This window comes from Talpa occidentalis, unplaced genomic scaffold, assembly GCF_014898055.3.
Source record: "Talpa occidentalis isolate TD23 unplaced genomic scaffold, MPIMG_talOcc4v2.1 talOcc4.5, whole genome shotgun sequence".
Taxonomy (NCBI): Eukaryota; Metazoa; Chordata; class Mammalia; order Eulipotyphla; family Talpidae; genus Talpa; species Talpa occidentalis.
The window spans coordinates 67,792,863-67,819,533 of NW_023604861.1; the positions used below are offsets into that span (position 1 = coordinate 67,792,863).

The 26,671-nt window shown below is 38.8% G+C and overlaps 1 protein-coding gene across 5 annotated transcripts in view; it reads right to left on the reverse strand.

Annotated features, from left to right (window-relative positions):
* LIMS1 (LIM zinc finger domain containing 1) overlaps nucleotides 1–26,671 on the reverse strand; it is a 148,259-nt gene that overhangs the window by 15,703 nt on the left and 105,885 nt on the right. For 3 of the 5 annotated variants that reach the window (XM_054701400.1, XM_037527405.2, XM_054701401.1), the window contains exon 2: nucleotides 10,828–10,987. In XM_054701400.1, coding sequence (XP_054557375.1) covers nucleotides 10,828–10,987 — 160 coding nt within the window. Of the gene's footprint in view, nucleotides 1–10,827; nucleotides 10,988–15,862; nucleotides 16,493–26,671 lie in introns of those variants that run through there. The other 2 variants (XM_037527403.2, XM_037527402.2) reach the window with 2 other exon arrangements.

The following is a 26,671-nucleotide window of genomic DNA, read 5'->3' on the forward strand; positions in this document are numbered from 1 at the left end:
GTGCAGGGGGTGAGAGGATTCACCAGAGACAGAGTGGGGAACAGAACAGGCAGACTGACTGAAACACACTGCTGAGGGGAGCAGCGGGTGAGACAGAAGAGGTCTGCCTCGCCATGTGGGTTTCTCCCTGGCAGGCCAGGGATTGAATTCATGCTGTAGTGGCTGCGAATTTCTTCATAGTGTGGTGCTTAATCCCTTGCGCCACCACCAGGGAGGCCAAAAAAAGGTTAAACTTTTAATAGTGAAACTATTGCATCATAAGACTTTGAGAAGGAAAGGAAAATGTTTTGTGGATCATTGTGTGTGTGGGTGGGGGAGGAGGGGACAGTTTTAAGTTATCAGTTTTTAATATATTACTTTGTAATGGAAACAACTTGACTAACAGTCTCTCACAGAATTTTAAGTCTATTACAAAGTTTAATGAGAAAAAAAAAATCAACCTCTAATCTGTATTTAATACATAAAGACACAATGTTTAAAAAAAGTCTAGTATTTACTATATATACTGTATGTTAGTAGATGGTAGAAAATGAATGTAAAAAATGAATGTAAAATGAAATAAAGATTTGGTATAATTTTAAAGTCTTTTGAGATATGATTTGAATAAATGACATTATAGGAGTGAAGAACACTGACTGAGGATCCAAACACCTGAGTTGAAGTCCTGGCTGAATCACTAACAGGGCTGAATCACTGACTGACTACGAGACTGTTTAAGATGCTTAACCGCTCAATGCCTCATGAGAATCCAAAACCTACTTTGGCTATTTGCTATAGACTTGTAACAACATATACTCACAATTTCTTAACACAGCTCTTTTGCTTTGACATATAGGATTCTCTTTTTGAAAGGACAAATCCTTTTGAAATTAGGAGATGAAAAAGGAATAGTCCTGAAAGCAAAGTTGTCATGACGATCCCACATTCCCTCCAAATTTGCCAGGTATCTAAATATAGAACACCTTATACAATTTCTAAAGCAAAGCTTCATGGTGGGGGGTGGGGGTGTAGGTGGGGGGGATGGGTAAGGACTTCCTCTTGACTGGTGTCTGGGACAATTCATCATAAGTAAGATTTGAGATTCCTTTTTTTCGGTAAAGTGAGAGAAGCCTAATTTGAATACACATATATTCATCACAGATGCACTCATCACAAGAAAAGAAAATGCATACAGTTATGGATGGTAACTAAACTTATTGTGTTTAGTATTACAGTATTTGTATATATATACAAATATTGAATCATTTTGTTGTACACCTGGAACTACTACAAGGTTTATGCTAAATATACCTCAATTAAAAAAAAGAGAAAAACATATACATTACCATGCAAATCTACTGAGGTCTAACTTAAGAATAATCTAGAAATTGAATTATGTGAAATCAAAATATACGGATTTAGAAGTGAATTTCTTTGAAGCCAGCCTTAATGCAAATCCCTTGCACACCCTAGGGTGTGCTTCACTACAGTATGAGAAGTACTTGCAAGTTGAGAATTCCTTTTGCTACTAGCAGATGTCTCCTTTCTACAATGTGTAGAAATGATTAAACAGAATTATGGCCTGATTTCCAAGGCTAGAAGAAAGTAAAATTCTAATATGTGAAATGGTAAAAAATTAGAAATTGAAAATTTGGAAAAATCAAACTTACATATATATGGCCATTCTGAGTAATTACATATCATATCACCAAACTATAAGAAATATAAAAGCTCCAAATCAGTAGCATTTAAACAAAATGCCTTAGAACCCTGGGGGTCCCACCACCTTCAGGGAATAGGGGTTGTTTAGTAAGGGAAGGGTAAACTCCAGCTAAGAATAGCTCTGCTTTAAACCGTTCTAAGTTTTATATAGTTTTGGGAAGATTGTCATTGGGGTTAATAAAATTACTCTGTTGCCACAATAAAGCTCAGAATTAAAACTTAACTGATGGTCTCATTTTAAGTCAAGTGAGTGCTGAAAACCTTCAGTTTGGTAACTTACACTGGTTTGTCAGAAGTTACTTTAAAGTTAAGTGCACCAGCAGATAAGTACCTCCTCTAGTTGGAAAGTTTCCTCCCAACCAGTCTGTCTGTCTCAAATTTCAGTCTTCCTGAATAATCATGATTCCCTATTAAAGGAAATGAGTGAAGAAATCTCTTTGTAAAACATTTTTCCACTAAATCACTCGTTATAAATTGGTCTTTCCTGTTCTGCATTTTGTGATAAGGAAAAAAGGACATATTTGGGAAATTCTAACTAAGAGAAAATCTGAAGTGTTAACAAAGAACCCAGTCCCTAAATGTGGACTATGCCAAACTGAAAAGGCTACACAAGAAGTTCCTAGTGCTTGGTTCAGTGCATCCTGACTTTTAATATTCCTGGAGCTGTATCACCCTGTAACTACTGTACATTTCATTTTCAAAAGTATTTGTTTAGGGGAAAAATTAAGATAATTTCATTGGTGATAAGCCCAGATGTCATAAAGTTAGACTGATTGTTAGATTGACTGTTGATTCAGTCATTTTACAAGTATTTCTTCATCTATAGTGAGTATGACTGGAGATACTGGGAACATAAAACTGAAACTTAAAACTTAACTGAAAAGCAAACTTAACTGAAAACCAGTACTGAAACAGATTTCCCTTTGAAGATAACTATGAAGTCAAATTTAAAGATCACTAATCACATGTATTAGGAGATGTCTGAAAGTGATGAAAAGAACCATGAAAAAGTCATCAAGTTCTACCCAAATCACTTTGAAAAAGGGATTCACTCCTGAAACCAGAACAAACTGTGGTCTATGCAACACATTGTCGTTTTTCCATTATATTTATTGAATGATAAATCAAACAGCAGTGATGGCCATATATAAGAGAGTGTTATCTGCCAACTTTATAAAAAACATCATTCCTAGGAAACCATTTCAGTTTCAGTGACAGTTGGGGAATCATAGTGGAAAAGAAGACACCCCGTGGAGAAAAGCAGGCCTAAGATAAAATCCTGATTTGACTAGTTACTCATCAATTAGCCCTAGGCACGGTCTCAGAGGCTCATCATAATGACATGTAAATTGGCAAAAATAATCCCTAACTTTCAGGGTTTACGTGAGAATCAAATGAAAGAAAAAGAAGAAAACCAAATATAACAGTTTATAAAACACATATTACATAGGTTTAATAGTTACCACAAAAATTAAAATAGTAATATATTTCACGCACCCTCTAAAATGAGCAACTGTAGAACATTCATTCATGTATAAGGCATTACATGCCAGGCAAGGTAAACGAACGTGAAGTAACACAAGCGAGGTGAGCTCTACCTTCAAGAAACTCAGATTACACTGGGAAGTAACATTTCAACTCTCAGTAGTGGTAATGGTGAAAAGCAGTAGCATGGTTGTTTGTTTACATTGCTTTTGTTATTACCCTGCTCACTATCTTCTGACATAGATAAAAACTAAAATATGAATAATTTTCATAACCATTAATATTTAAAAGTTATTTAACATTAAGTTATAGTGTCCGGAGCCGCCTGGAGCATGCGCCATGTTGCACATGTGCTCGATGAATTAGGTTTCGATTTACTGTTTTGCCTTCGGAGAAACCCCTGCGTTCTCCTGTAAATCACGCGAGACTGAGAGGTATGATGGGAGGAGCGACCTGGGTATAAGAAGGAAACCACGAGAGAGAAAAAAAGGAGACTGCGAGGAGGCTGTAAGGAGATACGGCAAGGGTTTCTGCGAGAGGAGCAGAGAGAAGGCCAGGGAAGTAAGAAAGACAGGGAAAAGAAAGACATGGAAAAGTAGGAAAAGGATAAAGGAAAAATAAAGAAGCAAACGCTAGCGTCAAGTTGTCTCAAGCCCCTCATTTCAATCCTCAGCCCTTCTCTTTTAGTGCCTCCGAATCCCGCGGGCCGGGACATTATAGAATAGCTGGATAGAGACAAATGGATTTCAGTCTCGGGAGCCAATTCAATTACTACATGGAAAATGCATCTTGCTCTCTGCTAAATGAGGATGATATCTTCAATATAAACAGTTGAGTGATGAGCTATTCAAGAATGACATGCTTATCTTCCTTTGGTATACTTTCTTCAGTGAATTCTTTATAGAAATAATCCTTTCGGGCCTCCCCTGGTGGTGCAGTGGTTGAGCGCTGGGCTGCGATCAGCGAGGGTCCCACAAGGCGCGCAGACCTCTCCTGCCACGCCCACTGCTCCCCTTAGCAGTGTATTTCGGTCCATCTGCCTCTTCTGCTCCCCGCTCTGGCTCTGGTGAATTCTCTCACCCTCCCACGCTTCTGACTGAACCCAGTGCTTGTATAAATAAATAAATTAAAAAAAAAAAAAAAGAATCCTTTCTAGAAACATGTCCTAATTTAAAATTCTACAGTCAGATTTTTAGAGTCAGAATTAGGAAAAGTATTTTGTGCAGGTGTTGCCTGAACAACCCAGGAACATGCCACTTAGAATCATCATGCTGTTACTATAGTGAGATTATAAACTATTTGAAGGGAAGCCCTTAGTACATTGATTTTTCAACTGGGGTGATTTTGCTACCCAATGGATATTTGGCAATGATTCAGGATATTTTTCTTTCCACAACTGGGGATCTAATGAGTGGAGAATAGGGAGGTTACTAAATATCCTTCAATGCACAGGACAGTACCACAACAAAGAATTATCCAGTTCAAAATGTCAGCAGTGCTGAGGGTTCGGAACACTGGCTAAGGGTGTGCAAGTATTATCTGTAGTGACACCCACCAGGAAGTGGGAGAAAAAACTAGGCTAACTTACTGGATACTGTAATGCTACTTGGGTTAAACTCATCACCTCATGAGAAATATGTTCCCTTGTTATTCCTTTGTTAGAGAAAACTGAAATTCAGAAAGATTAAATAACTTGCACTGAAGGCAGTGGAGCTGGGGCTCAAATTCAAGGCTGCGACACCAAAAAATATGTGCTTCTTCCTCTGTGCCCACTCTCTCTCAGATACAGCAAGAGAATACATCCCAGAATTCTTCAATTATCTTGTAGGTTTCTACCAGAACTTAAAAACCATGGCTGACTGAAAACTCTGGCTTCTTTCCAACAAATGACATGACCTTTACTTCAGAATTGCTTATTTGAAGAGGTAATTCTTTCAGATTGGGGAACAATGGCATTAGTCTTATAATACTGGATTATAATTCTTTTTGACTATGCACCAAAAAGTGAATCCTCCCCCACTGAGTAAATCTGAGAAAAATGTCAGGACCCCGAAAAGTCCTAATTATGGATGCATGCCTCCTAAGACATTTTAGGATACACAGTTTCATTGACAGCTTCACTCCATCAGCAAATATTCAAAGTACCCTCTAAGGCAAGGCACTATGCTAGGAACTATTATAGATATGTGTACTAACAGTCTATAAAAATCACACCATGATTATTTTCTAAAACCCTTTTTCTTCCACTTACTCAGTTCTTACCAAATGTCTGGCACTATTTAAAACATCCTCTACTCTAATTTACATTAGATTATGGGTGGGAAAATCTGTCCTCAAGGAGATTAACTTTTACCAGACCATCATTCATGTTAAGTTTTGGTATCAAGCTTTCAATGACTAGATCTTAGTCTACTTTAATTTACTGTAGGATAAGTTCTTTGAAGACTACATCTATTTTACTTTATTTATAAATAGAATGTTTATATTCATAAACAGAATAAAACATAGCATCTGGTACACTGTAATTTCCTAATTAATATTATAAATATTTGCAGAATGGATGGATAGATCAATAAGTAAGTGTCACTCAAAATCCTGTAGAAGTCAGATCAACTGAGGCTCTTTAGTCTCCTCCAATCTGTGATGGTTCCTCAATCTTCCTGTCTTATTTGACCTTGACACTCTTGAAGGGTACTAGTCAGTTATTTTAAAGAGTGCTCTTCCTTTATGTTTTTAATCTCATGATTAGACTTAAGTCAGAGATTTTTGGGAAGAATACCACAGAGGTAATAATGTGCTCCACTTGTTGCTTCCTATGGGGAATATATGATATCAGCATGACTTATTAGAGATGAGATTAACCTGGAAAACTGAAGGCTTCTTGCTCCCTTCTCTGTACTTGGAATGTGTACTGCCCACATTCCTGCCCACTCCCAGAAGCTGCCCAAGGACAATTCTTGAGATACAGTGTGTTGTTGAGATCATCTGGACTGTGCACAGGACTAAACCCAGCTAAAGTCTCTACATAAACTTTAAAGATTTGGGGGATGGGTGTAGAAAACTCTCTTATTTTGCAGCTGCCCAAGATTAAGTCTTGTAAGCTCCCTTGGTTCTTAAAACTGCCACCTACCAAAATGGACTGCTCTGCCTTTTTCCTTGGTCTTTCCTTGCCCTCCATTTACAGGGGCAGGTTTCAGATTACACCTGGAAAGTTCCTGAGGTTGTGACCCAACAAACTGTCTGTTTTGTAAAAAAACATGTTATATGCTTGCTCTACATGCAGGCATGATAAAGTAAAGACAAGGTGTTAGGGGGAAAGGGGCTGCCCTGTAACAAAGGTTCATGAGATGAACAACAGGAACTGGATAAAGACTACCAAGATTTAAATCTAGTCTGCAAATGTTTACATTAGAAAATATCAGACCTAATTCCTCATTAGTATGTTAGCAGTTTATTTTGCAATCTATACATACAAGTACTGTATATATATCATTGTACTTAATAAGCACATAAGTCACCAAATAATGTAAAACCAGTGACGAATATAACTAAAGACTTACTCAAAATTAGACAGAAAGAACATAAAAATATAAATAAATACCTATAATAAAATGTGTACTCTCCATACTAAAGGTTTATTTATTTTTTAAATTATTTTTTTAAAACTTTTTTTTTAAAGATTTATTTATTTATTTATTTATTTATTTATTTATACAAGCACTGGGTACAGTCAGAAGCGCGGGAGGGTGAGAGAATTCACCAGAGCCAGAGTGGGGAGCAGAGCAGGCAGAAGGACCGAAGTACACTGCTGAGGGGAGCAGCGGGCGGCAGGAGAGGTCTGCGCGCCATGTGGGACCCTCCTCTGGTGGCAGGGGAGCAGCCGGGGATCGAACCGGCGCTGCAGAGGCAGCGGGCAGCTTCGCAACCCCGCGCTCAATCGCTGCGCCACTGGGGAGGCCCCATACTAAAGGTTTAAACAAAAGACTGTTAGGTCTCAGATAAGAGAATCGAAATTAAATATATGGGATAAAACTGGAAACACCACTAATGATGTCCTATAGTAAGAAACACCTTGAGTAAAGCTAGTCCTTATTATTATTCCACTATTTGGTGGAAATGGATACAATGACAAACTTTCAGTTCATTTTTTTTTTAATTTTTTAAAAAAGATTTATTTATTTATACAAGAACCGGGGGACAGGTCAGATGTGCGGGAGGGTGAGAGGATTCACCAGAGACAGAGCGGGGAACAGAACAGGCAGACTGAAGAAATACACTGCTGAGGGGAGCAGCGGGTGAGACAGGAGAGGTCTGCCGTGCCATGTGGGATTCTCGCCAGCCGGCGGGGATTGAACCCGCGCTGCAGAAGCTGCGGACAGCTTCACAGTGCGGTGCTCAACTGCCTGAGCCACCAGGGAGACCCTCAGTTCATTTTTAAAACCACATAATCTAATGGGATTCAAGTTCACCTTGGGTGGGGAGCCCATGTGGGTAATTATCTGAGTTGCTGCAAAATCACTCACATGAGAAGCTGCAGAGAACCAGAAATAACTGCGCTCAATTAGCTTATCTATCTCCAGACATAGCTCTTAGTCAGTAAGAAGAAATTCTAGACTTGCCTTTGTGGTCAAAGGGAAGAATGTCCTGACTTTCTGATGTAAAAATAAAAAAGTTCCACAGTAAAAGTGAACCACATTTTCAAGGGAAGTGGTTACAGAGAATTCACCTGAAAGATCTCATAGAGTACCTTCAGAGAAAGAGACTGTGGAATGAAGAGAAGAATTTTAGTAATAAGAAGAAAGCAATGTCAAAGTTACAGAAAAGAAAAGATGCATCTGCTATTACTATGTAAACTGAAACACATAAGTTGTTTCTCAAATGGGAGAAAAAAACTAGGTAAGTTTTCAAGCTTCCTTTTCTGGAAAACAACGTATAGCTGAACATAACCAAAAATACAGATTATTTCTTGTAAGCCTCGGACAGATGTCTTTCCCTCTAAATATCACTCAACCCAAAGGAAAGATCTTATTTTCCATATGTTGATTACAAATCCCTGTCTTAGAAAAGGGGTTTTATTGGTAAACATAGCTAAAATAGCAGTCTTCCTCAGGACCCAAGGGAGCCTGTGCTAGGCAACAGCCCATTAACAGAATGGATCTGGGTATTCATAACATCTGGAAGAAAACCAGACAGCTCCAGGGAGGTATTTATAGTCCAGAAGCAAAGAGGAGTAAGGGGTGGGCAGGACAAGGGTGAGTCACACTTTATTCCGTTTTGCTCTTACAGAGCCTTTCCTCTGACTAAGCACAAGTAGCTGACAGCTGACAGGAACTAGGAACTTGGGAGGTGATCATGCTCATCATTATGAATTCTAAAGTGGTAGGCAACAGATAAGGTGGGAATAAGAACGTGACAGAGTATTGGTGCTCCAGGATGCTTGCAGAACAGCAGGCCAGGGAAATCAGAAAAATGTTTGGGAAAACATTTTGGGAATCAGAAAATGTTTGGGAAAACTTTCTCTTGAGTTCTTCCCTACTGTTTCAGTGGAATCTCTACCAATTTTAATAAAAATATCTTAGCTTTTAAAAGGAAAACATCATTGTTCATTTTTGTACACTGTATACTTTCTCCTCTCAGGCTTAAGTCCCTGTAAAATTCCCACCACCAATTCACCCGCGAACTATAACCATAGTCCCTTGTGTTATTCCCTCCCATTTTGACCTCTCTACCTCCCCCTCCCTTGCAGAAAGTCTCTGATATAGAGTTGCCTGCTAATTTTTTTTATTATTGTTGTTATTATTTTTTCCCCCTGCTCCCTTATTTGGTTCCCCTATGAATTTAAAAGGATTTATAAGGGAAAGAATAGCATTAATGGATATTAGGAAATCAAATACTCCCATTCATGTAGCAAAACTTTTGTGTTATCAAGGACTTTGCAATCTCTGGCAATCAAGTCAAGGGAGGGGAGAAAGGCAGTGGTAAAGAGGGTTTACACAGTATAAAGGCTAGTCTCCTCCTGAGGCCAATTCCAATATCCTCCTTACATATGCTTGGGAGTCTCACCTCCTTCCTGGCATGGTCCTGGCACCCTCTACTGTGCTGACTTAGAGAACTCAAAGTGTTTTGTCACAACCCTATATAAGCAAGTTCTTAAGTCTTTTCCCCACCTTGAATATCATCCAGAACCCCTCCCCTGTCCTCTGTTCCTGCTGCCTCAGCCCCTCAGGTTTTCCTTCCCTGAATTGAACCGCCACCCTTCTCACTGCGGAAGTCAGGACTACCACAACCTCACAGGGGATGTATAACTTGGTGCCAAGATCACACTCTCTTCGCTCCTGCTACTGGAAACCTTCCTGCTTCTGTTCCACCTCAAATGTCACTTGCCATCTCCATCCTTGACAGGAAAAAGATTCCCACTGCCCAGGGAAGGAGCAAGGAAGAACTGAGAGAAAGAAAAAACCTTTTTCTATTTCTAGGGTTTTTGTTAGAGGGGATATGTACTTCTGGGACACAGCAGGAGGTCAAAATCTCTGTCCCAATAAATAAAAAGTGTCCCCTAATCAAACTCTTAAAGCTGTTTCCAAGAGTTGTACATACATGGTAGGTTTGTATTTAATGCATCATGATGGACTAAACAGCCTCTCTGCAGACTGGCCTGGGAACCTCTCTCTCATGAGGCATTGTTTCTATGGGAAAATGTTGCGTGAATGGCAAACAATTGGCTTACTAATGACCTTTCAAAACAATCTTTCCTTCCTCAGGAATGGTATGTAAAACAGGGAAATTATAAAATGTGCTAGACAAAAGAAGAAATCAGGGAGTAGCTGAGACGTCCTTGGCTATAACATAATTCTGCACAGGCACACTATGAAACAGAAACACATATGTACACAAATATGTAAGGAGTATGTTAGAAAAAGTAAATTATCTAAGTGGTCTTCCCCTCACTCTAGTCTGTTGTTAACAGCATAGGTTTGGCCTCCCTAGACTCCCAAAAGTAGACATTTATTGTGAAAACTGGTTTCAGTAATGATTAAGAGCACAAAGGAAGTGTAGACCACACGGTAAATGTCCAGGATCAAGAAAAACAAGCACTGGAAAAAAAATATAAGGCACACCGAAGAGCTAAATATAGACAGGGTATTTCCCCCAAATAATCAATTTCTTAGGAAATAAATGCATGGAGATCCCACTCACTACCTGAGAGTTGTGGAATAGGTAACAATTCTTCCTTTACAAAATACATCAGTGGTGTTCTCAGAAGAGGGCAAGACACACAGGCAGGAATCAGGAAGGTATGTGTAGGGATAAGCAAGTAGGGACCTGAGTGGAGAAACCAGAAAAGCTGTGGTGAAAGGATTTTGTCTCCTAAACTCAGTTCTGACAGGGCCCAGTCACGAGGCATTGCGGGTTCTGAAATAGGAAGGTAAAATAAACAGCATAAATGATGGAACCTATGAGGGCATTCCATACATAAGCCACTGTACCTGACAGGTACCAAGTGGCTGACACAGTATCAGGCACTTCAATATAATCTTTGATATGGAAACTTAAAGTGAAGAAGGATGCCTTGGAAAAGAAGGGAAGTAGAAGGGATGGGTGGGCAATGCTACCTCTGAGTTTCTGTCCAGGCTGACTCACCTCGTAGAAAAGTCCTTCTGGGAACTGCTGGAAGCACTGCGCACACACAAAGCACTGCTCGTGGTATAGCTCGCCATTGCTGTTGACGATCTTCTCCGCAGGGGCAAAGCCACCCCTGCAACGCTCACAGGTGGCGTTGGCAAGGGCGTTGGCCATGTTGCTGTAAAACACAGAAGACAGGAAATCACAAAATGTCAACCTTTTTTTAGACTTAAGGCCAAACAACAGGGCAAAATGAGGAGCAAATTCTATCTTTTCACAAAAATCCTATTTTATCAGTAAAGTCCAAGTCCTTGTTTGTGTCTTAGATACACTTAAATCAAACTGTTTCTTCTTCTTTGTGCTAGCATCTAAATGTGCTCCTCCTGCTCTGAATCTCTTTTTTCTTTAACATTTCTGACATTCCTCTTGCTAAATATGCTATGAATGAGTGTCTATGACCTATTGAGTACTTGGCCTAGAGATAAAAGTCAAGTGTTGCCACTCAAGGAGCTAGAATTTACAGCTTGATATATAGCTTAATTAAAGACCCATAAGTCAATATCATAAAGCCAATTTCTCTCCCTTCTGAGACCAGAATTTAACTGAATGTCAGCTGAGTATCAAGTGATAGCCTGGACACAGGTCATCCATTTTGAAAGCAACAGTTTATGTAACTCTTAAAACCAACCAAAATGCCTTAATTTTATAATCTCATTGGTAATACAAATCTTAAACACAATATTATAAAATGTATCTTAAAATCATAGAATTTTACATTATAAACATACTTTTACATATGACAAAATGCACGTTCAGAGGGGTAGAGTAGTACAATGTCACAAAACTGATCAGTAGAAGACAGGGGTGAGAAACCAGGTCCCCCACTCAAAAAATCATGACCAGATTAAGATTACAATATGAATTTCAGACACTTGAGGATGACGACATCAACATACTTCTCAGATCAGGAAAGTGAAACCAGGCAGTCAGGTAAACATTGATAAGCCCAGCAACTTGGTACTTCATTAGTAATTTCACCATACCGTAAACCACACGGAGGCATTCAAAGTATTTTTATGATTCTATGTAATTACTGTGTGGTTTAGAAGAAGAAAAGCATATAAAAAGCTTATAATCAAATACTTAGTCACTCTCTAATGAATTGTCCAGACTTCACATAAAGAACTGTTTTGCCTGAAAGGGCTCCAAGTAAAGAAAATCCCCTAACCAGAACAGTCATTGGCTAAGCCTTCCTTTATAATTCTGCAAGTTTATTTTCAGATTCCCAATCAAAGTACAAGCTCTACCTGTGGTCCATACCCCGGTATAACCCAGATTGGAACGACATACCTCATAAGATTACTCCAACGTTCTCTCTCTCTCTTTTTTTAAGATTTAATTAATTAATTAATTAATTTAAGAACCAGGGTATAGACCAGATGTGTGGGAGGGTTAAGAGAAGTCACCAGAGACAGAGTGGGGAACAGAACAGGCAGACTGATGAAATACACTGCTGAGAGGAGCAGCGGGCGAGACAGTAGAGGTCTGCTGTGCCATGTGGGGCTCTCGCCAGCTGGCGGGGATCGAACCAGCGCTGCAGAAGCTGCGGACAGCTTCACAGCGCTGCGCTCAACTGCCTGTGCCACCAGGGGAGACTCCACTCATAGTAACTGCCTCGTCCCACATCAATGTCTAAGTTTTGCTGTTTCCTTAGCAAAAGTGTTCCCGCATATCTTATTTCACTTCAACCTTACCCCAGCCTCCAAAGGAGGACAGCGTTGCCTTCTCCAAAAATGAACAGTGTTTCTGTTTTGTAGCTTTGCCATAACTTACTCTATGTAGAAGTACCATGTTCATAACTCATACTAATCAAAACTTAATTTTACTTAGTAGAATTGAATACATAATTTAAATGTTACCCCCCAAAAAAGGAAAGGAGGCAGCCTCACTGCTGGGTAAACCTGGCCTAAGTCTCATATTAAAACATATTTCTGGCTATTCTCCTTTGAATCTGCCTACACTTATTCGAGTCCATACTATCACACTCGAAGCTTCATTTCCAACTCACCTGAAAGAAAAAATGACCTTATTTTCTACCTTGTCATTTTAAAATAACCTGAGTTAGGGAGAGAAATCCATAAATTTCCCTTCTTTACCTAACTGCAATAACCCAGATAAATTGTGGTAGTTTCAGCTAAATTCTGGAAGGGTTGCTTTCCCTTTTTCCTGACCAAAATCCACAGGTACTCCTGTCGAAGTATGGCATGTCCACATATGCCCAACAATCCTTACCACTGTTTTGAGATGAGAAAAAGTACGTAAAAAGCACTCTGGAAACCAGAAGATGCTACTCAAATATAAAAAATTATTAATTTTAAATACTTTCAAAAGATTCACCAAATCCTCAATAATTTTAACAGAACTCTCCAAGAGCTAGAAAAGCACATTCTGATTCACTACTCCCTAGATCAGTGGTTTTCAAAATGTCACTGTGACTCTTTCAGGAATTTGAAAGATCCTTCTCCCCTTTCTAAGTATATCTCTAGGGGAGGCCATATTTTATTTATATACTTTATCTAAAATAACAGGCTACAAAAGGACGGATGCAGAGGCAGATATGAGAAACTGTCTTTTTATGAAGATAGACATTAACAAAATTTGCAAAAATATAAGTATTTTTACAATATTTATATAGAACTTTAAGAGTAACTGGGACCCATTTGAAACCTATATGTTATAAAACAATGTTACTTAAATAAAAACAATTTTTTTAAGTACTTAGAAAATTATAATTAAACAGTAATCATACTGTTTGGTGAACTTTCAGGATGCTTTTTGGTTGTACACATTTTTGCATTTTAATGCCAGGAAAGTTGTTTCACATACTTTGATAAATGAAGCACTTGAGTAATACCACTCTTCCCAATAAGTTGTTGTTGTTTTAGAAAGTTATTTTTCATGAAAATCAGTATTAATGGCTATTATTAACTTGCAGTAAGCTTATTTATTTTTTAATGACTTAAAAAATGTTGATTTTTTTTTATTTTCTAGCACATGAAATATTGATAAACAAAAGCCCTCTTAGGACCTAAATAATTTTTAAGTATAAAGGGGTACCATGATTAAAACCTTTATCATGGACCTGTTTACACAGGTTTCCCCTGCTATCAAAAAGTAGAATGAACATTCTGTTTGGTATGAGTTGGAGGGTTTTTTTGGGGGGTTGGGGGTTGGGGGTGGTGTCTGAGAATGCTATTCCCATTAATTTACTATATGGACAAAATTTTGCACTTTCCCAAACCTCCAAAATAAACTAATGAATCATACCAAGTAGGGACTTTCTACTTTCAGGGAGTAGAGAATATGTACTCATTATGATATTGATTGTTTTTATTCAAGTCCAAACACTAAAGTAGTTAGAACTAGGAAATAGGAAAACATTATAGCAAGCATATAGTTTTTCTCACACACAGGAAAAATAAACTAGTTTTAGATATAATGTAACATGTACTTTTGAAGAGGTTATTTTTTTAAAATAATGAGCAGGAAAAGAAACAGAACATTAGAAAAATTTTCAGAAAATAAATACCAATAATCTCACCAACCTACTGAACTGTTCACATTTCCCCCTCCTGTCTTATCTTTGACCATCTGGCCCTATACATTTTTTTTAAAGGACTTTTAAAAGAGTAGTTTTAGGTTCACTGCAAAACTGAGCAGAGGTACAGAGTTCCCATGCAGCTCTGCTCCTGCACATGCACAGCCTTCCCCATTACTAACATCTCCTACCAGAGTGGTACATTTGTTACAAATGATAAACCTATATTGATCTATGCCTTGTTTAATTTTATAGTTGATTTTTATATATAAGAGCATATGACAGAAGTTACTTTTTAAAAGTATGAATGATAGTTATAGCTGTCATTTGTTATTTATAATTAATTGGTTAATTTTTCATAAAAGTTTTTCTGAAAAACTAAAACAGAAATGCTGAGGATAAGAAATATATACTTTAGGGAATATATATGTAAAAAACCTTTAGTACATAATCTTCATCACTGGCCAGTCGTGATTTAACTGATCTACTTCCACAAATCAACCTCATATAGAAAACTTACTATCATAGAGCTTTCTGTTACTCAAGTGCCTCATTTATCAAAGTATGTGAAACAACTTTCCTGGCATTAAAATGCAAAAATGTGTACAACCAAAAGGTATCCTGAAAGTTCACCAAACATTTTGGTTAATGTACAATTATAATTTTCCAATTACTTAAAAAAATTGTTTTTATTTAAGTAATGTTGGTTTATAACATAAAGGTTTCAGATGGGTCCCAATTACTATTAAACAGTTCTTTATAAATTGTAAAAATAAATAATAGTTGTGCTACCACAAAGCACAGTTTAGTGGAAATAGAGAATCAGGTTAAGTTTTCTTTAACTCTTAATTGACAAATTGGGGATATGCAAGAACTCTAAGCTTTCAAATTGAATGAGTTCAAGTTGGCCTCAACACTACACACTGCACTATTTATATAAAGATTTGCTAAATCCCACTTAATAATATAAGTTGAACTAACTTTTAAACTTAATGCAAGATATATATATGTATGTATATATTTATGTATATCTTTATAAGCAGTTTATAAATCAATTTTTCATTGTTTCCCTCAGCCTGCACTTTATTGTTGTGGAGAGTTTTAGAAAAGAAAAATTTCTACTGTAAACACAGACAAGGAAAACCCCAAGCTTCCCTTTTGGACTGCATAATGAAAATATACTATCATCAGGAATCTACTGAAGACAACGACATTGCTACTCTTTAAAGGTAGCACTTTCCTCCAGATCTGCATTTCATCCAGTGGAAGTTTTAAGTGACCAAGAAGCCGATCTGTCTGCTGGAATATGCGGCACTGTGAGCAGTCCTCTAAGCACCCGTCACCCAGGAAAGCTGTTACTGAAAGTTGAGGATATGAACTCGCAGTTGGTTAGTGCACAGAAACCCAACGAGGCTACATCTGGAAAACGGGGATTCCAAGAGAGGAGACACTTACAATTTCGCATAAAAGTCACAAAACTCCTTGTAGACTTTTACATCACTATGCCTGCGCTGCAGTTTGGACTCAGCCCTCTCATCTTCATTGCCATTAACCTGGTAGGTACTGTTAAGGGCTGTCTGGGGCATTTCTTCATTCTCAGGGATAACACAAGGGCGCATCCTCCCTGGGAACGCCATCTTCGGGAGCTCATGAGCTCTGAGCCCAGGCGGATAGCAGTGGGACAGGAGAAGGGAGAAACAATATCCACTCCTCCCCCACTTCCCTGCCAGGGACACTCCCACTGTTCCCACACGCTTCAGCGCCAGGCCAGCAGGGTAGCTCCTGACCCTTCATGTTAAGAGCTCAGACGTCAAAGCAGTCAGTATGACAATCCTGATTTACTGAGGCAATTAGAAAACCTTTCACAGAAGCAGTGACACAGTCCTTGCAGGAGCAGGCTTCCTGGTATACTGTGTCTGAAAAAACTGGTACAGGAATAGAGAACTACTTGGTAGACCTCCAAGAGAAAGAAATTTCCATGTGCTCTGGTAATCTGTCACCAGGCTTTCTATATACACTAGCGCTGTGCTTCTTGACCTTGGTGGGTGTGTAAGTGTCTCCTGGACATCCTGTCAAACACCATGAGAAATTCTGTTTCGAACAAGCTCTTTGGTAAGAATAATGCAGCTGGAATGCACTCTGAGCGGCATCATAATGCCCAGGCAGCTCATTCCATGGCTGCCTTCCCCAGGAATCTGGGAACCCCTGAAAGTAAGAGCAATGTTAGGCTTTTATTTACTTAAGCACTTCGTACACAGTAAGTCTTCAATAATGTTGATCCTACTACTTGGCTCACAGTCCAATGAATGTAGCAAAAGGAAATAGGAAAGAGCTGGGGTTTGGTCAGAATCCTTTCTGTTTGAACCCCAGCTAACCCTGTAACTTTGGTGAGCCATTGTTTTCTTGGTCTTTATCATGATTAAGGATGCCACTGATAGTCTTGGTATATTCATTCCATATTAGTATTAGCAATGAAGATAATGTAGTACAATGGACAACAAAAGGGTTTAGAATCTTCCTCAAGATCCAGTCCTCTCAGTACCAGTATGCCATGCCATGAAAAACAAGGTCCCAGAAAAGAAAATTGAGACAACAGTCAAAGTTACATTGCTCTGACCACCAAAGCAGATTACATCAGAGATAGACATGCCATGAAATCAACAGCAAGTGGGCAAAATGCAGCTGAGACTCCTGAGTGAATAACTACAAACAATGGTAGCTAGGCATTGATAAGTGCTTACTGCCTTGTCTCTGTGAGGTGGCATGATTTACAGAGGAGGACACTGAGGTTGAATAACTAGAAAGCAGGTGGCGGTGTTAAAATTCAAACCTAGATAGTATGCTATCACAGCCTATGCTGTTAACCACTCTGTGAGAAAATGGTTAAACAGAATATGGGACTAGAAGCAGAAAATATTAATACGGGAGCCCAAAAGATGTTGGAGTACTGGTCAGGAACTGATCATGGAACAACAGACTCGACATTTTTAACAGGAAAGAAGCCACCTCAAGTTTTAAATTTTTTGTTTCTACAAAGACCATGTGGAATAGAGGCAGGTTTGCGGTGGGAAGAAAGGGAAGAACAGATTCTGACACCAGAAACAGGGTGAATTAAGGGCAGCATGTAGACTACTACTCATGATAACAAAGATAAATTCATGCCATTTGCTACAACACTGATAGAGCTGGAAGGGATTATGCTAAGTGAAATAAGTCAGAAGGCGAAAGACAAACATCCAAGTTTCTCTCACATGTGTAATATAGAGAAACCAAACAAATGGGTAGGAAAAAGACAAAATTTGCAAGCTGAATGAAGAGCTGAGGAATACAGCAGGGGAGGGACAGGGAAAGAGGTCAAAACGGGAGAAATGAGCATAAGGGATGGGGGAGATGGATCCCGGGTGCTGTGGTGGTGGGAGAGCTACGGGGACTACACCTGAGTGGAGAAATCAAATACTGACCAAATATTAACAATGATGTAAGGAAATAAATTTGAAAAACCCAATAAAATTAATTTTTATGTTCATCATCTTAAAATTTATCTATGTAAGTATAATGGAACCAAGTCCATGTGCACAGGGCCTTGCCCTCCCTAAGAAGAAGATTCTAGACAATGACTTGTTGGTAAAGAAGGGGTCCCAAGCACCATTATGTGTTCTCATTAATAATCTGGTTCCAACTTGCCAGTCTACAATTAACTTTCACATAGAATTAATTGATCCTGCATAAAAATAGGCTATATTTACCTTCTTAAGGGAAGTTATGTGATTTGCTCAAAGTCACACAGCTAATAAGTGGAAGATCCTAAATTCAAACTCAGACATCTGACTTCAGTGTTTTTGTTTGTTTTACCTCTTTATAAAATTCAGTCTGTATTAGCGCTTCCAATAACTTGTCCATACATCTATGATTTGATTGCAAATCATGTTCATTCTCCTGCCAGAAATATCATCGGATCCAAAATAGTCTCCTCACATTGAGATAATGCTACTTGGAGACTCAAACCTTTAGGGTAGAACACTGGTTCTGTGTGGGCACTGGGAAACTTCCCCTTCCCTTCAGTGTCAAGAGCATCCAGGAGTCACAAAAAGTAAGCAAGCAGACAAATCCTCTACCTTCATTCAGTCTCCTTTCACAAGGCAGGAACTGTCTTGTTCATGACTATACACCAGAACCATGAATAGAACCCACCACTTAATAAGTGTGCAGTAGTTATTTGTTGAAAGAATGAACTAGGGTTAATGAGCCATCTGCTTGATTCAGAGAACCATGAAAATAACGAAAGCAAATTAGCCACCAGTCTGCCAAGTACTTTGATTGAGTCAACAGATCTAAAAATAAAATTTCTTATCTTCTTTACTTCATAACAACTACTCTTATTTCTGTTAAGACTGAAGAAAAAGTTTATGGATCATGAACATATGTCACAATGAAATCTGTTATCTGTCAAAGAAGAACAATGTGAAAGATGTACAATCAAATCTTAAAATTTTTATTTTGAAGTACAGTCACAGGAAGTAATAAGGATTGTACAGAGAAGTCTTTTGTACCCTTTACACAGTTTCCTCTAGGATTACATCATGTGTAATTAAAACCCAGTATCAAGTCCAAGAATCTGACATTGGTACACTGTGTGTGTATAGATCTGTGTCATTTTGTCACTTACCAATACCATAATCAAGATACAGAATTACTCCATCACCACAACAATTTCCCTGTGTTATCTCTATGAGTCACACCCAATCTCTCCCAGTCTGCCATTCCTAACGTATGGCAACTAGTAATCTCTTTTTCATCGATAGAACTGCCATTTAGAGAATGGCACTGAATCTTTGTGTCCCTCCTAAATTCCCAGGGTGCAACCCTAACCCCCAATGTAACTGGAATTTGTTTGGTCTTCTGAAGAGTTGGATTACAGTTAGACTAGGTCACAAGAATGGGCCCTAGAAAGAGGGACCACACTCTGTGTCAGCCATGCAAGGACATGGCCAAAAGATGATGCTCATGAGTCAGGAAGTAGACCTAAGACACCACATCTCTGGCACTCTGATTTTCGATTTCCCCACCTTCTTGGGAAATGATTACATATTTGCTGTTTAAGTCACAGAATCTATAGCATTATTGTTACAGCAGCCCAAACTAACAGTTGCATACATAGACACTTATAAGTGTGTGGCCTTCTAAGTCTAGCATTTCTTTTTTTCTTTTTTTTTAAAAGATTTATTTATTTATTTATACAAGCACTGGGTACAGTCAGAAGCGCGGGAGGGTAAGAGAATTCACCAGAGCCAGAGCGGGGAGCAGAGCAGGCAGAAAGACGGAAGTGCACTGCTGAGGGGAGCAGCGGGCGGCAGGAGAGGTCTGCGCGCCATGTGGGACCCTCCTCCGGTGGCTGGGGAGCAGCTGGGGATCGAACCGGAGCTACAGAGGCTGTGGGCAGCTTCGCAAGCCAGCGCTCAACCGCTGCGCCACTGGCTTTTCTTTACCAGGCAAAGCGCCCTGGAGATCCAGCCATGTTGTTAGGTATGTATACATAACCTCCACAGATTGTTTCTTTTATTTCTGAGTAGTATTCCATGGTATGGGTTTTGTTGTGCATAAAACTGTGTATAAGTTTCTGGGTAAATATAAATTTTCACTTTTCTGGGATAAATGTCCAAGGGTAGAACTGCTAAGTTGCATGTTTAATTTCTCTAAGAAACCATAAAATTGTTTTCAAGAGTGGTTTTACCACTTATGTTGTCACCAGCAATATTTGAGAGATTACATTTCTCTACAGCCTCACTGGCGTTTGTGTTACCATTATTTGTTATTTTTTGGTGTTCTAACGTGTCACAATTTTCATAACATATATGCATTACATTTACATTTATGCAAATAAGTATAAAAATGAAGTCATAAATTTCACTCCAGCAGTATTAATAAGGAGGGAAATAGAATAATGCTTATATTTTGGAAGAAGTCAAACACCACAGAACAGGTATAAAATGAAAAGTAAAGTCTCTTAATGGTGCGTGTGTACTCCTAACTGTCCTTTTTGACAAAACTAAAGAGCTTACTGAAAGAATGATTTGTTTCTTGGTCACCAACAAGATATTATGTTGTCATTAAAGCAAAGATTTTCAGTCTGTATTTTGTTTTCTGCAGGGCCCTGAGTTCACTCAGGTGCCAAGTTCTGACAGCTGAGAGCCACCAGAGGGCTGTGTATAAACACAAAGTACATCTAGCCCTCCTTCCCTATTAGCCACTAAAATGCTCCATGCCTTCAACTAAGTTGATTCCATGGTATCCTTCTGCTAAACCAACAGAGCTGAAAATTTAGTAAAAATTATCTTATCCCACCTATGGTAAGAGGGGGAAGACATGAAACTGTTTCCCACACCCACCCTGCTCCACCCATTTCCCTCTACTTCCACCTAGAACACTATTTATGAGGAAGTCACGTTGATGTGATTCAGTAATATGCTCAAGAACAGCATGTATTATGGAGGCTTTTTTAAACTGTTTGATCAATCAGTGTAATAGGATCCATACAGATGTTAAAACAGATTTGTGGCTGTCTCTTTGTTTACAATTGTGCCAAACACATTCTTTCTTCCTTTCCTTTCTTTTTATCACCTAAGACTATCCTAACTAGGGCCTGGAAGGGAGAAAGGAAGCTGGGTTCTAAAGGGAGAAAAAATGGGGCATGAAAGAGCCAGATCACCTCCTACCACACAACTCCTTCCTGTTAGCTTTTCCCTATGAGCAAAGGGACCTGACTAGTTGATTCTCACAGTGGAATTCTCATGGCAGAGAATTTTTTTGCACCTTATCCAAGTTATATATGCTGAAACAAGGTAGTTATTATAGTAAGGGTTCAAAGGCAAAGGCCTGGACGTTGCCCACCACGGCAGCCGTGTTGATTAAGTAGACAGTTATTTTAGGGGTCTGTGGCAATACAATGGGCTGCCCTTTCTTTAGCAGCTTTTCCATTAAGTTTTATTGTTGCTTTAAAAAGTATTGTTCACATTATTCCACCGTTTGCTTATATTACTTTACAACATATCTGAACATAAGGAACTTTTATTATGTGCAGCAGACCAAAGTGGGCAGGACAGAGTATTTGTTGAATGAATAAACAGGTGAATAAAGGCACAGTCTCTGTTTCTATGAGCATATGATGTTGTTGGGAAGACAATCTATGAATAAAGATGGGTTTTTCTATTATTCAGGCATATCATAATGCAGATTTCTACTTCAGTGTCCAGTATGTAAGGATCTAAACCATGCAACCACTGAAAGGTTAAGCAGCACTATTCACTCAAAAGGACTGTGTGCTCAGGTGAGATTGTTGGTGAATTACTTTTCTTATCCTACTACCATCCATAGAGCAGAGTGAAAAGAAAGTGGGTTATTTTTCCAAGAGGACAGAGGGCAAATAAATACCATTGCTGAAGTTTGATATACAGGCATTTTGTTACCTTTAAGCCATTTTTGTTACTTAGTAAGTCATTCTGAGAAATGCAAACAATCCTTTAAAACGTTGATTCTAACTATGAAAATAATATTTATCTGAATTGCCTTGACTGAAATCACTACTACCACTATAGTAGCATCAAAATAGCCCTTGAAATAGGATGGAAAGCTGTTTTTAAAAACACTGAAAAAGCTAGTCTTGTCTCAACAGTGGGCTTGTTAGGTGGGTTTTTCTGAAGACCTAGGATTTCTTAATTCATGACTCCTTAAGAGTTCTTCCCAAGAACGTCTATAAGCTGATTAGTCCTCCTTATTACCTTGGTTTATATGGATCAAGAGAGCCAACAGGACAGGTCTGAACCCCAAACTTCCCTTAAATTCATCCAGAGTAGAGAGAATTATATTTGATAAACTCAACATTTTTTTGGTCACCTACTGTGTGCTAAACTCTGTCATTTACTGAATTACCTCCGTGCAGTGTCTTTGTCCACTTGTGCTGCTTGTAACAAAGTAACACAGATTGGGTGTCTTTTAAATAGCGCAATTCTATTTCTCATAGTTCTAGAGGCTGCCAGTTCAAGATCAAAGTGCCAGCATGGTTAGGTTCTGATGAGGGCTCTCTTCCCTTCTTCTTGGTTCAGAGTCCCTGCATTTACTTTCTCACTGTGTCCTCACATGGTGGAGGGGTTAGGGATCTCTGTGGGACCTCATTTATAAAAGCACTTACCCTGTCCAAGAGGACTCCACCTAAGTATAACCTAAGCACTTTCCTCACCTTCTAATGCCATCACCTTTGTGAATCAGGCTCCCCAGGTTTGAATTTTGGGGAGGGCATAAACTTTACCGTAGTAGGAGGATCTGGCCCCCTGGCTAAGTACAACTAACAGTTTGTTTGATGCCAAACCACACACAATGTATCTGATGTTAAGCTGACCATATATTTTTTTAAAGATTTATTTATTTATACAAGAACTAGTGTACAGGAGGGTGAGAGAATTCACCAGAGACAGAGCAGGAAAGAACAGGCAGACAGACAGATCAAAAACACTGCTGAGGGGAGCAGCGGGCGCAGCAGGAGAGGTCTGCTGCGCCATGTGGGAATCTCCCTGGCCGGCTGGGAATCGAACCCGCTTCACAGGGCTGCACTCAACCTGCGGCACCACTGGGGAGGACCCTAAGTTGACCACTTTAATGTCTGTAAAGAATGCTGCAGGGCTTCAGAGTATCAGTCTAGTTCACTCCTTATCAGTTAAGAATTTGAAAAAAGAAAAAAAAAAAAACAATTTGCAGCTATTTTCAAACACTTAAAACCAGGTATAATCATGAGCACAGGTACAAAATTCCAAAGGCAGTTTAAATTTTTTAAATTAAAATTTTTTCAAATAGGGGCCTCCCCCATGGCACAGCACTGTGAAGTGCAGCACTGTGAAGCTGTCTGCAGCCCCTGCGGCGCGGGTTCGATTCCTGGCCAACGAGGGAGATCACACACGGCATGGCAGACCTCTCCTGTCTCTCCTGCTGCTCCCCTCAGCAGTGCTCTCCGCTCTGTCTCTGGTAAATCCTCTTACCCTCCCGCGTCTGGCCTGTACCCCAGTTCTTGTATAAAAATAAATATTAAAAAAAAAGATTAAAAAAATTTCTCAAATAGCAACAACTGAAATCTGCATATTACTACCAAACATTTCATCTTTGTGGATTTTAAAAATCAGGCTGAACATTTTAACCAACTGCCTCTAAAACCCTATTATAGGAAAAAGGGAGTGCTAGTAAATGTTTTACTTCACTCCACAGATAGATTTACATTACATGGATGACTTAAACCAAGCACTTGTCAATAACAACTATCAGAATGAAGTTTTCCCAACTTCAAACAAAAGAAAAGCTTTACTCAAGTTGTTGTAATGGTCTGGTTAAGTTATCATATGGCAAAATAAATTATTCTCACTTTGATTCTCTATCCCACTCAAGTGGAAAATTTAATCTGATTTCCCCCTAAACTAAAAACAAAACAATCATGACATACATGCAAAGATAATGAAGCTGGAAAGTTCTTTCTCATCTCCCAGCTTCCAGGACAAATGTACTGTGGTTGTTTTTTTATTTTTTCTTTTAAACAGTGAGGAAAGAGACAAAGTTTGGTCAGAAAAGGAAATGGAATTGCAATTAATATGTCATCTTCGCCTTGACAAAATTATTTCCTAATTCCTGACAGCAAAAGCAAAAAGAAATTATTACAATAGGGGCAAGAGCATGAGAGAAGTATGGTGCACATCGTCTCTAACTTAAAATGAAGACAACTGCACATCTGTTGAATGCATGTATTGGTGTTGCTTTTCTGCATCCTGATCAAAGCAGGGCAAAGCCTCTATGTGTTTACAAATAAATGAAGAGGTTAAATGAAAAATTTCATCACCTAACAAAGATGAAAAGAAAAGATTGTAACCAGTGAAGGCTATTTGCACCTGATTTTAACAGCCTTCAAAATGAGACTCACTGAAAAATTAAAGACTATCTTTGGAGGTGGAAACAGACTTATAGTATCCCAAACCTTGTGCTATTTTCAGAAAAGTGTTCATATGCCTCATAAGGAAAATGAGTGAAATGTAACTCCACTTCAGATTGAAAATTTTTGAAAGGCTAGCAGATATGCTTCTAGTCTTTTTTTTTTTTTAAGATTTATTTATTTATTTATTCATTTATTTATTTATTTATTTATTTATTTATTTGTACATACATACAAGCACTGGGTACAGTCAGAAGCGCGGGAGGGTGAGAGAATTCACCAGAGCCAGAGGGGAGAGCAGAGCAGGCAGACTGAGAAACACACTGCTGAGGGGAGCAGCGGGCGGCAGGAGAGGTCTGCATGCCATGTGGGACCCTCGACCGGTGGCCGGGGATGGAACCGGCGCTGCAGAGGCTGCAGGCAGCTTTGCAGCCCCGCGCTCAACTGCTGTGCCACTGGGAGGCCCTCCCCCCATGTTTCTAGTCTTAAAACCAACAATTAAAGACAGTAAAGAGGGTGAGGTAAAAGTTTCTTCTCTGGTGTCAGAAGGAACACTGTCCTGGATTTATTCTTGAAGACCACAGGCAAAAGGGTGGCCACTGGAGGGCTAACAGGCAGAGGCCCCCCAGGGACAGTGCTGTGCCTTGGGGCCACAAGGGCTCTGTGACCAAGACAGGGCCTGGAATCGCTCTACAGCTCAAAAATACTCTGCTGCAATAGACATGAAGTGCTGCAAATAAACAGTTCAGCTACTCAACCTTAAGCAATTTAACAAGTATTGTCAGCCCTCTGAGTGGCCTATTTCTTAGGAAATAAATCTCTCTGGATTATCTCAAAAGTACTTTCCAACATTACTAACCAAGAAATACCCATCCATAACCTCACAGATTTACAAATGAATTCTACCAAACATTAGTGCCTATCCTTCACAAACTCTTTAAAAAAATTGAGAAGGAAGGGATAATACCAAACATGTTCTATGAAGCCAACATTACACTAATACCAAAACCAAACAAGGTAACACAAAAAAAGAAAACTACAGGCCAATCTCTCTAATGAAGACGGATGCAAAAATCCTCAATAAAATTTTAGCTATCAGAATCCAATCATGTATCCATAAGATAATTCACCACGACCAAGTAGGATTTATTCCAGGGACACAAGGATGGTTCAACATCCGAAAATCAATCAGTGTTATCCAACACAGCAACAAAAAGAAATATAAAAACCATATAATAATATCATTAGATGCTGAGAAAGCATTAGACAAAGTACAACACCCATTTATGATAAAAGCCCTTGAAATTCTCGGGAAACAAGGCACATACCTCAAGATCATAAAGGCCATATATGACAAGCCCACAGCCAATATCATTCTCAATGGTGAAAAGCTGAAAGCATTCCCATTAAGATCTGGAACAAGACAAGGATGTCCACTCTCACCACTGGTTTTCAATATAATACTGCAAGTCCTAGCCAGAGCAGTAAGACAAGAGAAATACATACAAGGAATCCAAATAGGGAAGGAAGAAGTCAAACTATCACTATTTGTGTACAATATGATAATATACATAGAAAACCCCAAAAACTCCACAGAAAAACTAATTCAACTCATCAATCAGTTCAGTAAAGTGGCAGGATACAAAATCAACACATAAAAATCAGTAGCCTTCCTATACACAAACAATAAATCTAAAGAAGAAATCAGAAAAACCGTCCCTTTTATTATTGAAACAAAAAAAATCAAATACTTGGGAATAAACCTAACAAAAGAGGTAAAGGACCTATACAAAGAAAACTACAAAACACTGTTAAAAGAAATAGAAGAAAACACAAAGAAATGGAAAGACATCCCCTGCTCATGGATTGGAAGAATTAACATTATTAAAATGGCCATCCTTCTAAAAGCAATATACAGATTCATGCTATTCCAATAAAAATTTCAATGACATTCTTCAAGGAAATAGAACAATTATTGATGAAATCCATATGGAAGCACCAAAAACCCCAAATAGCCAAAGCTCTCCTCAAAAAAAGAGAAGGGAATGGAGGTATCACATGCCCAGACTTCAAACTATAGTACAAAGCCATAATCATCAAAACTGCATGGTATTGGAACAAGAACAGACACACGGACCAATGGAACTGAACAGAAAATCCAGAAATAAACCCACAGATTTATGGTCAACTAATCTTTGACAAAGGAGCAAAGAATATGCACTGGAGCAAAGAAAGTTTGTTCAGTAAAGATGCTGGGAAAACTGGGTCGCTACATGCAAAAGAATGAAGCTTGACTACTACTT